This window comes from Trematomus bernacchii, unplaced genomic scaffold, assembly GCF_902827165.1.
Source record: "Trematomus bernacchii unplaced genomic scaffold, fTreBer1.1, whole genome shotgun sequence".
NCBI classification, from domain to species: domain Eukaryota; kingdom Metazoa; phylum Chordata; class Actinopteri; order Perciformes; family Nototheniidae; genus Trematomus; species Trematomus bernacchii.
The window spans coordinates 1,505,493-1,521,829 of NW_022987370.1; the positions used below are offsets into that span (position 1 = coordinate 1,505,493).

The window sequence follows — 16,337 nt, forward strand, 5'->3', positions numbered from 1 at the left end:
ACACACACACAGTTTCTTGGGGATGAGATGCTTCTTTCCCAGAGGAATATCCTGCAGCAGCTGCGATACTCAAACACACACTTTCTGATACTGAGCGTCTACAAGTAAATACCAACAGATGCAACATACACACACACATACACACACACACACACACACACACACACACACACACACACACACACACACACACACACATATATATATATATCAATATGCAAACAGGTAGAACAGGATGACACATGTGCATGTTATGAACAAACACACACACACACACACACACACACACACACACACAGACACAGACACAGACACAGACACAGACACACACACACACACACACACACACACACACACACACACATACACACATACATTACTGATGAAGCAAGAAAGGAGAGGAAGTGGAAAAGGTGCAGAACAATTTTTACATTTTTGGATTGATATTTCCCCCATCATCCATCACCCTGAGTCGTTGTTGCTGCTCCAGTAAAGCTTTCTGTTCTCACACAGAAAACATGCAGTTTACAATAAAAATCTATTTATTATTCATCTATTAATCTCTGCAACAATCGGGGTTTGATTTCAGACATAGAAAAAAGCAGCTTCTCTTTCTGATCAGGTGTAATGACTACAGAATGTGTGGAAAACATATGACTTTATAATAAAGTATAGATTTGATGACTAAAATACATAATTTATAATAATAGTTCTGACTTTTCTGTTACTGGACTTTGTAGGACGAGTTGCACTTGGACGAAAAATTGTGTTAAAAAACGTGCATTGGGATTTTCACCTTTTAATTTGAAAATCCCTACATACGTTATGATTTGCAAAATAAAAGAGTATCACCACTTAAATCCCAACGTACGTTTTTTTTAACTTTATTTCTGTCCTAATGCAACTCCTTCCTACATAGTCCAGATGATAATAAGCATCAATCCACATCCACACTAATATATCCCACTTTAAAGCCCACCGTTAGCTTGTTTTACTTCTACAGCAGGGATGGGCAACTTGGATGGTGGTGGGGGGCACATCATTGATGTACTGGCCACCAGGGGGCCGCAGATTCACTTGGAACACACACACACACACACATTCCATGTATTGTATGTAATTATTAACAAATTAAGTCTGACATCTTCATTGACATTTTACAATCTTTCAGGGAACATCCTCTAATAAGCTCACTAAACAAATATCACTTCACAGAAATGTTATTTAATTTTCACAAGTGGCATGTTTGTATTGAACAGGTTATTTAACAGTGGAATAAAACTATTTTAAACTATTGGAAAGCACGGAAAATGTGTGTGCATTGAGATGAACCATTAAGATGACATAAACATGAAGTCATGAACACTAACCCAGACATTAGTCGTCTAACTTGAACCTAAGACACTTGTAGCCTGTCTCTGCTGACGCACAATAAGGGGAATGTCAACACAGACACCTGTCAACCCGCACTCTGCTGTTCCTCAGCGCCGCTCCCCCTCCCTCCCGCTGAAATTATGAATGAAAAGCGTATAGTAATCATAGACAACACGGCAGGGTCCGTGACCGTTTGTTTTCCTCTGATTTCAAATAAACAAAGTCTTGGTTTTTAGAATATTAAACTTGTTTCGCCAAATTCAGATGATAAATACAACTTTCAAGCTCGTAAAGGCATAATTACAAGCGGTAACTTAACGTCACAGCAGGCATAACAACAGCCGGTGTTTCTTTTGAGTGTTTCCCCGGGAAGCAAACACAATACACCCCGGGCCGCCATTTGCCCATCCCTGTTCTAGAGATTGCATTTACAAACGAGAAAAACATGTATCATGAATGTGTTTGCAACAGAGATGAATTCCTGCAATATTCAAAACATTCAATGAGGTAACCCCTTGCAATGCTCATTTCTAGTGAGAAACACACCGGTTTGAGGCTATACTGTATAAGATAAGATAAGAAGCACTTTATTGATCCCAATCAATGTGGGACTTTTTCTGCGTTGCATGGCAAAATGATGAAGACGAGCTCAATAAGAGATTAAAAAAAATCAGGAACTATCTGACTGAATGTCCCTCCTCTACAAACTGGGAAACTCTCTCTCCTCCAGGAGCCATCTGGGACGTTCCCACAGCTGTCAATCACTCTGTGTGTCTGGTTAGTGGGCTTAGCAGGTCGTTTGCTCAGGAGAATCAATGCTGACCACACACACACACACACACACACACACACACACACACACACACGCACACACACACACACATGTGCACAAACATCTTATCTCTGCAGCGCAGGATTTATTTACTGAGCTGAGATATGGATAAGCATAAAGCATGAAGCCCAACGACAGCAGACAAGGAGAGGATTATATCTCTACAACACTACACTACTGCTGTCCACACACACACACACACACACACACACACATACATACATACATACATATGTAGGCTTTGATGAGGGATTGTGACGGAGGGGAGAGGTGCAGCAAGACAGCAGGGAGGTCAGGGGTCACTGAGGAGGACTGTGAGACTCTAATCTTCCTCCTCTTCGTCACTGTTCTTCCTCGCTCTGCTTGCCCTCTCCGTCAACTCTCCTCCTTAGGGATTCACAGGCGTTTCTCTCTACATGTGCTTTCTAAAAGGACAGCTTCTTCTCTTAAACACCGAACCCCTCCTTCCCTTCCTCCTTCTCCTTCTCTTATCTACAACAATCTGTCATCCTATATCTGGAACGTTACCAGGAAGGATAAAGAGATGCAGGAAGACTGTCTAGGAAGGGTGGGCGATATATGGAATTTAATCCAAGGATTTCTTATTTAATTTTATAATTACATTTTTATTTAATTAGATTTTCTTTGGCATTTTTTTAAAAAATGTATTTATTAATTAGATTATAATTTCAATTTTTTTTTTTTTTAATTGATTAGTATTTATGGTTATTATTATTATTATTATTTATTTTTTATTTAATAGAATTTCTTTAACATTTAGATTTTTTTTTTTAATTATTAGATTATAATTTATATTTGATTTATTTAGCATTTATTTGATTTTTTTGCATTTATTTATTGACACACACCCATAATTAAATAAACATATTTTTTATAAATATGTTTATTTTATTTACTCTAACTAGTGCCTACTGTACTCATCGCTGCTACTACCGCTTTTATCACTGCTTTAATTTTTGTGCCTATTTATTTTCCTGTGAAAATACCGTTAATTTAAACCCCCCCCTCCTCTAACACTTTCAGAGCCAATCAACAAACCTCGCCCCATCTCTAATCAAGCTATATTTCTGTGTAATAGAAAAATTAACCACAATTTATTGCAGCAATTACCATCAAGAGTTAGCGCCGTAATTGACTTCAACAAGTAGGAAAAAGAACAGCAGGAGCTTCGAGAAGAAAACGCTTGTTGTGAATTAAAATAGTAAATAAATTAAATGAGGTGAAGATCTCAGCGTGTGTGTAAGTGTGAGAGAGAGTGTGTGTGAGAGTGTGTGTGTGTGTGTTGGGATCTGAGCACGTCGGCGTTGAATCGTGGAAACAGGCGAGGGGTAATTGGATTTAAATTGGACGTGTGCCCCGTTAGTAGCTACCTAATGCAACGTGGAGCTCAACCCCCCTTTTTCCAGCTTCTAAATGTATCTTATTTAACATCCTCCATCTTTCCCCACCCTCACATGATGAACCCTTTGACTCCATAATACCCTTTATGCTTTATCTCTCTATTAAGCATCCCCATTCTCAAAGACTCTAATTGGTTTTCTTCCAATTAATCTTATCCGTTATCTGATTGTGTATTTTTTTCTGCTGCTCCTTGACGGCTTATGTTTTCTTTATTACTAGCAGAGGTTAATCTGCTATGTTTGATAACTAAATTAATCTTCTGATGGTGAATGTCCCTAGGTGTTGTCTTCAAAGAGATTATTTCCATGTCCCCTGGTCTCGAAGTCAATGGTTTTTTGTGTCTAAACGAGACGACTAAAAGTCATCAGTGATCACGCCCAACATTAGCCGCCTTTAGCTTAGCGGTGTTGACGTGAAGTCATGTGACCGTGATGTAGTTCCTTTATAGCCCAACATTAGCCGCCTTTAGCTTAGCGGTGGTGACGTGAAGTCATGTGACCGTGCTGTAGTTCCTTTATAGTCCAACATTAGCCGCCTTTAGCTTAGCGGTGTTGACGTGAAGTCATGTGACCGTGATGTAGTTCCTTTATAGCCCAACATTAGCCGCCTTTAGCTTAGCGGTGGTGACGTGAAGTCATGTGACCGTGCTGTAGTTCCTTTATAGTCCAACATTAGCCGCCTTTAGCTTAGCGGTGGTGACGTGAAGTCATGTGACCGTGATGTAGTTCCTTTATAGCCCAACATTAGCCGCCTTTAGCTTAGCGGTGGTGACGTGAAGTCATGTGACCGTGCTGTAGTTCCTTTATAGCCCAACATTATAGCTACCTTTAGCTTAGCGGTGGTGACGTGAAGTCATGTGACCGTGCTGTAGTTCCTTTATAGCCCAACATTAGCCACCTTTAGCTTAGCGGTGGTGACGTGAAGTCATGTGACCGTGCTCTAGTTCCTTTATAGCCCAACAACTGTCTCCTCCTGATTGGTGGAGTTGGCCCAATAGCCGTAGCGCCACCGTCCTGACGTCAGGACAGTGTTCAAATCTGGATCAGTTTTTATCAGATCCGTTGCAGCCCCTTTTTTAGAGATTTGGGTATGGAGGAAAATAGAGAGGGTTGTGTTTTCTGACACTTGGTGAGTTCCCTGGAACACCGGGGACACATATTCATGTATAAAAGACGTACAAAAGTGCATTTTGCATGATAGGTCCCCTTTAAGTAAAGATTTTTTCAGTTTCAGTTTCTCTTCCTCTTCAGCAGAGGTCGCGTTAACCGAATATTTTCCGTCTATGACAGATTTTTTTTAACAATGACGGAAAAATCTGAAAGCAGTCCGTCATTTTTACGGATTAGAACAAACTCAGAACAGCGCCAAAGCTTCCCCGCAGCGAGGCTCCGGTGTTTTGCCGTGTTATGCATGCCTGCCAAAAAGCAAATGATACCGTTTCCAAACCTAACTTTGCAAATCATTGAAATGTCTGGGAGTTTTTGCTTTACGCTGTGCGCGCTCCCGCGAGGTGCAGTGGGCATGCAAAACACGGCATAACACCGGCGCTAACAGTTCACGAGCGTGCTCTCTCTCTCTCTCTCTTCCCCCCCACGTCAGAGTTGTGTACAGAGTAGACCGACGGGTAATAATGGATTTTGACGGACATTTTACGATCCTGTCCGTCAAAATGACGGGCAGCGAAAAAGTCTAGCGCCACCTCTGCTCTTCAGTACATTGTTTCTCCAACTGTATAGGAAGCATGTTGTTAAACTGTCATTAAGACCATCATATGTTACTGTAGCGTGACATGAGAGGTGTGTTACAGTGAACTCCTCCACACTGGGATGGAACTCCTCGTGTTCCTGATGGACTCCATTTCTTTAAACCTGTCTCAGTTTTCTGTCACGTGTTGGAAAGAAAGCTGAACTTTCTATTCCATTTTCTGTCTGACTCTGCCCTGCTGTGTGACAGAGAGCTAATGAAACACCTGTCATGGAGTCCAGCTGTCTTTCATGTCTCACACACACACACACACACACACACACACACACACAGACAGACAGACAGACAGACAGACACACACACACACACTGAGAGAGGTTAGACACAAACACATACATACACACATACACACACACACGTCACACACATGTCACACACACACACACACACCACACACACATACTGTACACACACACACACACACACACACACGTCACACACACACACACACACACACACACACACACACACACACACACACACACACACAGTCTTTCAGCACCATGACCCTTAACTTATATTTCAATAGTGTTTTATTGTCAGTTTATAGATTTTTTTATCTTCACGGCCTACTGTATATTTTCTACTTTTTACTTCTGCTTTAATTCTATTTTGAGATGTTTAAATTCTAGTATTGTTTATTTCTACTCTTTAATTTCTACTTATGTGCAATGCCTTGCTTTGTTTTGTTGTTGTTTACGCTGCTGCAACGCAAACATTTCCCAATTTGGGATTCATCCTCTTATCCTTTGAAATACTGTACTTCCTGCGATGTGGATAGTGCACTCGTCCATATTGTGATATCAATACATTGTCCATTCATTGTGCATTGGACATGAATCCACAGACACACACTTGTGTATCTTAAATGTGTGTGAGGTGTGTGTTCTGTCCTGCTGCTGACAGTCTCTACAGGACACTCTCCACTAAATCAGCAGTCTGTCCTCCATCAGCCCTCGCACACACACTCTCACACACTCTCACACACACACTCACACACACTCCATCAGACCGTGTTGCATTTAAGATGAAAGGGAATTTGTGCGGTCTTGAAAGTGACGTCAAGTTAAAAACTGTTAAGGACATCAAAGGTGACTTATGAGTGGACAGGACATATTTAAAGTACATGTCACTTCAGAAGTAAATTGATGTGTCTGGAGGTATTTTTATAAATAAAGTAGATATTTTGCCTGCAGCAAATTAGATTGTACACACACGTTTCTGTATAATCTTAGCTGGATATACCCTCGTTGTAAAGGGTTGATAACATAGATCATTTTCTGTCATATTTCCTTATCCATTTTCCCAGCATGCATTTAATTTCCAGTCTAAAAAAAGGCATTCACTTCTTGGAAATGGGTCCATGTTTTTATCTCTGTGAGGTGTTTACGCCATAGTGCAGCGCTGCAGCTGAAATCAGTTTGCTGATATCAGAGCTTATGGATATACAGTAGTAGTATCTGTAGTAGTTTTAGTATATAAAAATATACATATTTCAACTGATCCGTTACCATAATTAAAGGGGACCTATAATGCAAAATGCACTTTTGCACGTCTTTATACATGAATATGTGTCCCCGGTGTTCCAGGGAACTCACTAAGTGTCAGAAAACACAACCCTCTCTATTTTCCTCCATACCCAAATCTCTAAAAAAGGGGCTGCAACGGATCTGATAAAAACTGATCCAGATTTGAACACTGTCCTGACGTCAGGACGGTGGCGCTACGGCTATTGGGCCAACTCCACCAATCAGGAGGAGACAGCCACGGCCATTGCTGTTCGAAAGCGCTGGAGACGCTGTAGTACATATGCCAGGCCTGTAGGTGGTGCTGTTCTCACTGAATCAACCCTTGCTAAAACAGAGCTAGAAATTGTCAAATTGAGCAAAATGAGGCATGGCTAAAATGCATGATCTGTTTGGTATTTTGAAAAAAAAAAAGTATAAATATGCCTTATATAGGTATGGTCCTGCACTATATTATTCAAATATAGCATGATAGGTCTAAAAGTCGTTTTCGGGGTTTAATTGTCCCTTTCCTGTAGTGTGTTCTATAGGTTTGTGTGCATGTAAATGGTCTGCAAAGGTTAAAATCCAGAGGGAGTTTCTCTTTCCCAAGACTCTAGAGAATAAAGGAAGCCTAAATAAATAGCCTGAGACAATGAACTTTTTAAACAAAGATGTTGTTTATTAACTGTGGAATAAAACGGGCTCACGAGCCAATTAACAACCGCAAGAAAAATGTATTTAAATGACAGGAAGTGGCACCTGTTCAGGGAGATACTACAACATATAACAAGTCAGGGACACACACTTGGTGGACATCCTTTTCTAGTTTGGTTTCCAGTTCTTCTTCGCCTCTTTTCAAATGTCTTCTGCCAACTTTCCTCACACCCTTTGGCTCTTCCTCCTCCTCCTCTTCCTCTTCCTGAATGAATATTCAGCTGAGTAAATGATGGTGAAGTCGCTGTCAGCGGAAAACTGACGGTGTGTGTGTGTGTGTACGTGCGTGCGTACGCGCGTGCGTGCGTGTGTCCTGAGGCGGTGGGTCCAGATGCCTGACTGAGCAGGAACCTTTGTGACTGTGTGTGTGACTGTGTGTGTGTGTGGTGTGTGTGTGTGTGACTGTGTGTGACTGTGTGTGTGGTGTGGTGTGTGTGTGTGACTGTGTGTGACTGTGTGTGTGTGTGTGTGTGTGACTGTGGGTGTGTGTGTGTGACTGTGAGTGTGTGTGTGTGTGTGTGTGTGTGACTGTGTGTGTGTGACTGTGTGTGTGTGTGTGTGTGTGTGTGTGTATGTGTGTGTATGTGTGACTGTGTGTGTGTGTGTGTGTGTGTGTGTGTGTGTGTGTGTGTGTGTGTGTGTGTGGTGTGTGTGTGTGTGTGTGTGTGTGTGTGTGTGTGTGTGTGTGTGTGTGTGTGTGTGTGTGTGTGTGACAGGGATGGAGGAAGTAAATCTCCTTGCGCTTGGCTGCACTCGGCACTATTTGCAGCCACCGTCATCGCTCTTCCTCAGGTGTTGCGGCGGCTCTCCAGAGTGTGTGTTTCAGTGTGTGTACATCCTGTTTTGTGGATTGCTTGGAGCAGTGTGTTTGTTTATTGTTTGCTGCACAATAAAAACAATACACAAACATGATGGATAACACATTTCACAGAGTGCAGGAAGAGGCAGAAAAACCTTCCACCTTAAAAAATAAATAAAAATGTAATAAGGAAAAAAGCCAATATATTTTTGAGAAGTGTGTGTGTGTGTGTGTGTGTGTGTTATCTTCAGCTCAGGTGCTGCATGTTCTTTGAACGTCTCAACTGTTCTTGGCAGAACGAGAGAAGAAGAGTGGGAGGAAGCTGTCAGTTTAGGGACAGTTAACATTGTGTGTGTGTGTGTGTGTGTGTGTGTGTGTGTGTGTGTGTGTGTGTGTGTGGTGTGTGTGTGTGTGTGTGTGGTGTGTGTGTGTGTGTGGTGTGTGTGTGTGTGTGTGTGGTGTGTGTGTGTGGTGTGGTGTGTGTGTGTGTGTGTGTGTGTGTGTGTGTGTGTGTGTGTGTGTGTGTGTGTGTGTGTGTTACATGGATGCCCAGTGTATGAAGGGATTAACCCTGTGGGAGTTTGACTGTGCTCTCATGTGTAGCCAACTGTGCTGTCTACTGCAACACACACACACACACACACACACACACACACACACGCACATTTTGCAGACTACACACTTTGCATTCGCTTCATCACATTCACAGTTCTTGCGTACACATTCACACCTAATCTGTCCCTCTCTGTTGCTCTCTAGTCTCCATCACTCACACACACACACACACACACACACACACACACACACACACACACACACACACACACACACACACACACACACACACAGTCAGGTCCTCAGGGCAGTGTGAAGATGGTGTTGTTGTGACACAGCGTGACCTTTCAGTTGGGTGTGTTCAGGGTCCTGAGAGGGAGTACGTGAAGCTGACAGGCGTTAAAAAAATGAGTTGTACGGAGAGGGAAAATGTTTCGTATTTTAGCGGGGGGAAATCCTCTTGTTGTCTCCATGGCAACGGTCACACCGCTATGACCACGTTTCATAACACTGCATGCTAGTGTGTGTGTGTGTGTGTGTTAAACCTTCTACACTTTGAAGTGATCCATAGTTTCCTGTTTCAAGTTACATGTGACAGAAATCTGAGAAAATAAGTCAAATTCTGAGGAAAAAGTCAAATTTGAGTAAAAAGTCAAATTCTGGGAAATTAGTAAAATTCTGGTAAAAGATCTGATTTTGAGAAAGAAAAATCAGATTCTGGGAAAAATGTCAAACTGAGCTGCAGATGGCTAGCAGCACAAATGAGCGTCTGAATGTTGGAGTGCATTAAATTAGCTGAGGGGCCTCATTGAGACAGGATGGAGGGGATGCAAACAGTTCTGCATGATGAACGCTGGCAGAGGAGGAGACTCTGCTCTAGGATTCTATCTGTTGTGAAAATACTGAATGTCCTCTTCCACTATCAGAGTACACATGCTAACAAAGGTATCCCAACTGTAGCTGTGAACATGACAGGATGTCTGATTACCTAGAAGAGCATCAGGACTGTTTGAGGCATATGATAGCTATGTGATTAACATGATGATTCAGCCTCTATGGGGAGAGACATATGACAAGCATGATCATTTCTGACGTGGAGCTAATCTGAAGTAAACATTGAACACTGCTTTCTATTCCTCCATCTTGTGACTGTGTAACTCCCTCTCTTGGATATCAGCATGTGAAGGACACTGTTCAGGAACTAGTTGATGCTCTGTATGTGATGACTACTTCCATTCTGGAGAGGATCACAGATACATGGATCCTGAGATTGAAGCTCAAGCCGGGTGACGAGGGATTATTAACAATAAGAATTTTGAGATAAAAAGTAAGAATTTTGAGACTTTAAGAAAAAGTCAGAATTTTGAGATAAAAAAGTCAGAATTTTGAGATAAAAAGTAAGAATTTTGAGACAAAAAGTCAGAATTTTGAGAAAAAGTCAGAATTTTGAGATAAAAAGTAAGAATTTTGAGAAAAAAGTCAGAATTTTGAGACTTTAAGAAAAAGTCAGAATTTTGAGATAAAAGTAAAAATGTTGAGATAAAAGTAAGAATTTTGAGATAAAAAGTAAGAATTTTGAGACTTTAAGAAAAAGTCAGAATTTTGAGATAAAAAAGTCAGAATTTTGAGATAAAAAGTAAGAATTTTGAGAAAAAAGTCAGAATTTTGAGACTTTAAGAAAAAGTCAGAATTTTTAGAAAAAGTCAGAATTTTGAGAAAAAGTCAGAATTTTGAGATTTTCTGAAAAAAGCAAACGTGAAAAAAACTCAGTATTTTGTAAATGACAGGATGGAGGATTACCGAGAAGAACCAGTATTCCTCCATCTTGTGACTGTAACTCCCACACACTTTATTTTTCTCATACTGCCTGTGCTGCAGCACCTCTTTTCACCCTCCGTCTGAAACCAGAGCCCAGTCTGCTCTGATTGGTTAGCTGGACGGCTCTGTTGTGATTGGTCAACCGCTTAGAGCTGTCCCGCCCCTTAGCCTATCACGTACAATGTGTTGGAGCCAATAGGAGCGTGAGTGTTACAAAGGGATGTCACTATGTTCTGGAAGTAAACAAAGGAGTACAGTGGAGGCGTTTCAGGCTGTTTTGTGTGGGATGTTCGCCTTTGCAGACCATTGACATGCACTAAAACCTCTGTCATGTTAAACTAACCCATTTGTCTTGCCTCTCCTGTCGACCCCCTCCTCTTCCTCTCTCCTGCAGGTGTTGATGCTAATCGATGGTGATGCAGACAGTTACCTGTGCCAGCGTCTTCCTCACCTCTCCTCCATGTCACAGCAGGGGGGCGTCGCCACGGCTTACGTCTGCCAAAACTTCACCTGCTCCCCCCCCGTCACAGACCCACAGGAGCTGCGCCGGCTGCTGCTGGACGGCAACACGGAGATACTGGCAGAATAAAGACTGAGGGAGATTTAAAAGAGGAATACTGTCTTCATAGCCCTGGCTTAGCGTAGATCAGATGTTTTTGGCCAGATGAAAACCCTCCCCCTACTCACTTTACTCGCACATGGATTAGGACTACTGTTTCTGTTTCTGATTTGATGTAAAGCTTCTTTGAGCACTAGGAAAAGCGCTATAAAAATCCAATGTTTTCATTTGAAGGTATTGCGTGGTGCAGGGATGACATATTGTTTAATGCTAAATTGTAAATTGGATTTTGGATTATTGCAGAAAATAACCTTAAACGTTTATTATACTTATTAAATTCAATTACTGGTGTTTTTAAAATCTCTTCAGCTTGTGTTAACCACAGACCTTCTTTCAGCAACCAAAAACACATTCAGAACACCATTGACCATAAGGACCCACCGTGACACAGGTGTCACATGACCTTTAAATGTTCTGGAAAGTTCCTTATACAGCTTTAGCCTTGTTTTTATCTCATGAAGTCCCTGAGTGACACACACTGAACAGCCTGGTGGCTCATGGGCCAGGTCATGTGACTTTGTGTTCCCATGACAACATGTCCAAGATGTCCATGTGCCAGACTAACACATGTGACATAACGAGCTAAGCTTTTCTTTTTGTTGCTAAAGGTAAAATTCAAGCCATTTAAGAATGAAAATGCTTACATAACATATCCTTTATGACATTCAACCTGTTGTGGAAACATTTTTTGATCAAATTGATAAAAAAGCTATTTGATCTACTCTGGAACTAGCTTTACTAGTTATAAATATGTTTATTCTTTACTGTCGGGCAGTGGCGATTCTAGAGTCTGTGGGGGCCCTAGGCAAACATTCACTGGGGGCCCCTCGAACCAGCTTTCATCACCACGCACAGCACCAAAAGGAAATTATGAAAATGAAGGGGGGTAATGAAAAGGATAACAAGATCAGGTACATCACAGGAGTGTTAAAACACCCAACATGCACACTTATCTTATTCTAGTAGAGATTAGAGGACAGGTCTAATGCTGTGAACAAAATTATCAAGTCAAAGTTATTTATTTATTTTATCTTATGTACCACATTTAATTTAATAATTAATCTTGAATTACTAATAACTCTAAAGAAGGGATTAAGGTGAATACTCATCCAAAGAGTGTGTGTGTGTGTGTGTGTGTGTGTGTGTGTGTGTGTGTGTGTGTGTGTGTGTGTGTGTGTGTGTGTGTGTGTGTGTGTGTGTGTGTGTGTGTGTGTGTGTGTGTGTGTGTGTGTGTGTTACATTCCTGCTTTGTTTTACTTCTTGCACCACAATTCTTTCTCAATGTTCTTCCAATGAAACTGTCACCCTGTCAGGTATGTGACTTCCACAGAACTGACACAAACACTCACACCCATAAACACACTTGATGCGGGCACTCATTTGGCTTTGGGGATTGTTTTGGCATGAATTCAGTATCATTTTCCGTGGAATATGCCTCCTCCCAGGTAACGATTGCACAATGACCCACAGCATCTCTGTTCTCTATATATATGCAGCTGACCTGTGTTCAGTACAACAGACTTCAGCACACCAGTTGACTTCTTACTGCCTATCATTCGCTGTCAGCACACACGTAAGTGTTCAACAAGGTCTTATTTTCTTGCTGTAATACCTTTTTTATATTTCACAAACATTGTAATCAATAATTTTCAGAACTCTGTGCAGTATACATTTTATTTTGACTTGTTTTAGATGTCATTGTTGTTTTCAAAATGTAACTCCTGATGGTTGAATTTGTCAGGATTATATTCTAGCTCAGCTGAAAAGTCAGATTTATTCACTACAATTGTGATTACTCATGATGTGTCTTTCTTTAATGCAGGAACCCACAATGAGCACCTACATCTCAGAGCTTGCTGTGTCCCTGAATGAAGCTGAGGAGCGAGACCATAACAAAAGAGGCTTTATAAAGATCGATGTCAATCTGAATAAAGGAACAGGAGGAAATCCCAGCTATCTTTGGTACAAAAATGGATGCGTGCCTATCACCAAGGTTCAAGTTTCCTTCAACGAAGAAATGGCTCATGGTTTGATCAAAGCAGGGTTCATGAAGATCGACAAAGATCTCAATGCTGGAGCAGGAGGTAGTAAACTCTACCTTTGGTACTCCAAAGAGTCCGGAGAGTTTGATACTCCCATAGTGGAAATTAGTGTCACTGCAGATGCAGCCCATGAAGGTAAAAGTTTGGTTTTGGTTGGCAGAGAGTGGCCTGTGATCTGAACCGCGGGGCTGGTGGGGACTGGATCCACGTCTGGCTGAAGAGAGAGAAACAAACCTACATCTGTGATGTCAATGCCTCTGATTCCTTTGGGTTAGACAAAGAACACTTTCAGAATGGCTTCATTCGTGTGGATGAAGATACTAACAGAGGTGCAGGAGGAGCCTATGTCTTCATCTGGTACCGTCAGACCACCGACCCCGAGAAGGCACTCAAAGATCTGGTCATCATCACTGAGTATAGGTATCTGGAATATCAGACGCAAAATTACAAGCCAGTGATTGTTGACCTGAACGAAGGGACCGGAGGTAACAAAGTGTCCCTGTGGTACAATAAAGAAGGATCCAACCACCCAATAAAGGCCATTGGCCTGCTTCTCAACAAAGATGCGGTTAAAGAATATCGGGAGGCTGGTGTCAAAGTTGACCTGGGAAATCTCAACACGGGCAACAAGGGCTGCGTTGAGCACCTGTATTTCTATCAGTAAAGTCAGAGCTGAGAGTTCTCAACAATCACTGAAGTGGAACGCATCTTACCATTTTGTTAACTCTTTCGGTGATGGCCACTTTTTTCCTTTTTAAATCAGTGCTACTAGTAATAATAGAAAGTATGAATATGTCATGCGTTCTTATGTTAATCTCCCTGTCAATGAAATCAAACTATTCCAAATGTCTGTTTTTCAAATACAATCTGAACGAATGGTTAAATCTTAAGGCACTGTTTCACTTATTCTGCACATGTCTGCTCTCAATAAGAAACCTTTGCATGTGAAATGTGTTTGTTTTCTTAATCGTATTCCCATCAATGTTATCATTCCAACAAATCAGAGCCGACCAACCGCAGGACGTATAAAGAGGATACGGTAGAAGTCCAGAAGTAATGGTTAAAAAAGCAACAAATGACGACTCAAGTGAAGTCTGAAGGCACAGCATGCTAACCTTGGTTTTGGAGATGTATGAGCCAACACTAAAATATGTATACCAACACAACTCACAAAACAACTTGATGCAGTTACATTATAATAATGAGTAGTTTCAAATTGAATTGAATAAAAGGCAACATTTGTTCAATAATTCACTTCCTGTATGGGATCATTGTCACCTTATTGTTACCTAAATCTCTGTCATCTGCAAAATACTTGTTACGTTTTTGTTGTGTTTTCCATAACCTTAGCATAAGCATGTAGATGTAGAACAGATGAATGTAGCTCAAATAATTGCAGATGGACAAGATAATAATTGTTCTGTGAACAGGATTCAAACCGGGACGGTTTAGAGCTGTTTCAGAAAGTCCTCCCAAGTTGTTCTAGCACTGATATCTCATAAGATTAAAGGTCCCATGTCATGGCCATTTCCACTGATCATAATTCCATTGTTGAGGTCTACTAGAATAGATTTATACTGTGCAATTTTCCAAACTCACATTGGTTTCGCATACAGCATCTCTGTATAGTATGTGTCACCGGTAGGGATGGGTACCGAGCCCCGGTATTAAACGGGCCCCGGGGCTGAATTATTAAAGACCGTGGTACCGTTAAACTCCGACGTTATCGGTCTTTTTATCGGTACTGGAGACATCTAAAAAATATGTCATGTGTATTATTGCTACACAAACATTATATTGCAGTTTTAGTGTCGCCAACTCCGTTTCTAATACGCAAAAAGACTGCAAAATGCGTCATTTTTTGTATTTTCGATCTTTCCAATCCAGACGAGAGATCTCTCTCCCCCGCCTGTGTGCGAGGGGGCGGGGCAGTTTACACACACGCAGCTGCTACATGCAGCAACACACACACACACGGAGGAGATGGCGGAGAGAACGCGCTCCGAGGGTGTGGTTAACTTTACCCGTCTCGCTCGTTGCCTAAAGTGCAATAAGAGTTTAGCATGTCAGGGCGGTAACACGAGCAATTTGTCTAAACATCTTGCAAAAATGCTCCACGTTCAGACGGAGAAATGCACCGGGTTCGACTGTCTCTCTAGTAGCTCTGTAGCCCCATCCACGAGTAACGTTTCCACGTCAGGTATATTATGTATACTAGCAGCAACACACGGAGTTAACTCAATGATTCAAACATGAGTTAATGATTAGAGGGAACGGAGTTATTTAGTTTGTTAAAGTTTCAGCCATTCTGTTTACAGTTCTGTCATCAGATTATTTAATATGATTTGTTTTAAAACGTTGTTGTTTCTGTTGATGTGAAATATTAGCCTATGTATTTCATTTAAATAAAAAGCAATGTTAGTTTTGTTCACAATTTGTTAATTTTCATTTAATTGTATATTTGAATAGGGACAATGCACATTAATGAACACTTTAGACAAATAATGCTTCAAGTGTAAATATGCCGGATTTTAGCTTTGAGCTAATTTCCATCCGTAGTCCCTGACATACAACATATAGTTAGTTTACCTCATTTTTCTCTCCAAAAGAACCGATAAGAGTACCGTTAAAAGACCGGACCGATAAGCGGTATCGATAAAAGTAGTAGTACCGTTAAAACCTTAACGATACCCATCCCTAGTCACCGGTATTCACTCTCTGTCCTAAACGGCTCGTTGAAGCTCTTGACCCCCCTCCCTGTAAGCCCAATGTGCTCCGATTGGTCGGCTCGGCCACTCTGTTCTGATTAGTCAACCACCAGAGAGGCTTTTTTCGGCTCGCTCTGAGCGGAACATCAGTCTTATAATGGCGTCGGTACAGCCGTATATTT

General features: G+C 41.4%; 1 protein-coding gene across 1 annotated transcript in view; it reads left to right on the plus strand.

Moving 5' to 3' along the window:
• The window catches only part of spata20 (spermatogenesis associated 20), a 44,851-nt gene extending 32,773 nt beyond the window's left edge, over positions 1 to 12,078 (plus strand). The window contains exon 16 of the mRNA XM_034132333.1: positions 11,181 to 12,078. Within this exon, the coding sequence (XP_033988224.1) occupies positions 11,181 to 11,375 (195 nt within the window). The 3' untranslated portion in view covers positions 11,376 to 12,078. The remainder of the gene's footprint in view (positions 1 to 11,180) is intronic.
• Positions 12,079 to 16,337: the final 4,259 nt, after the last annotated feature.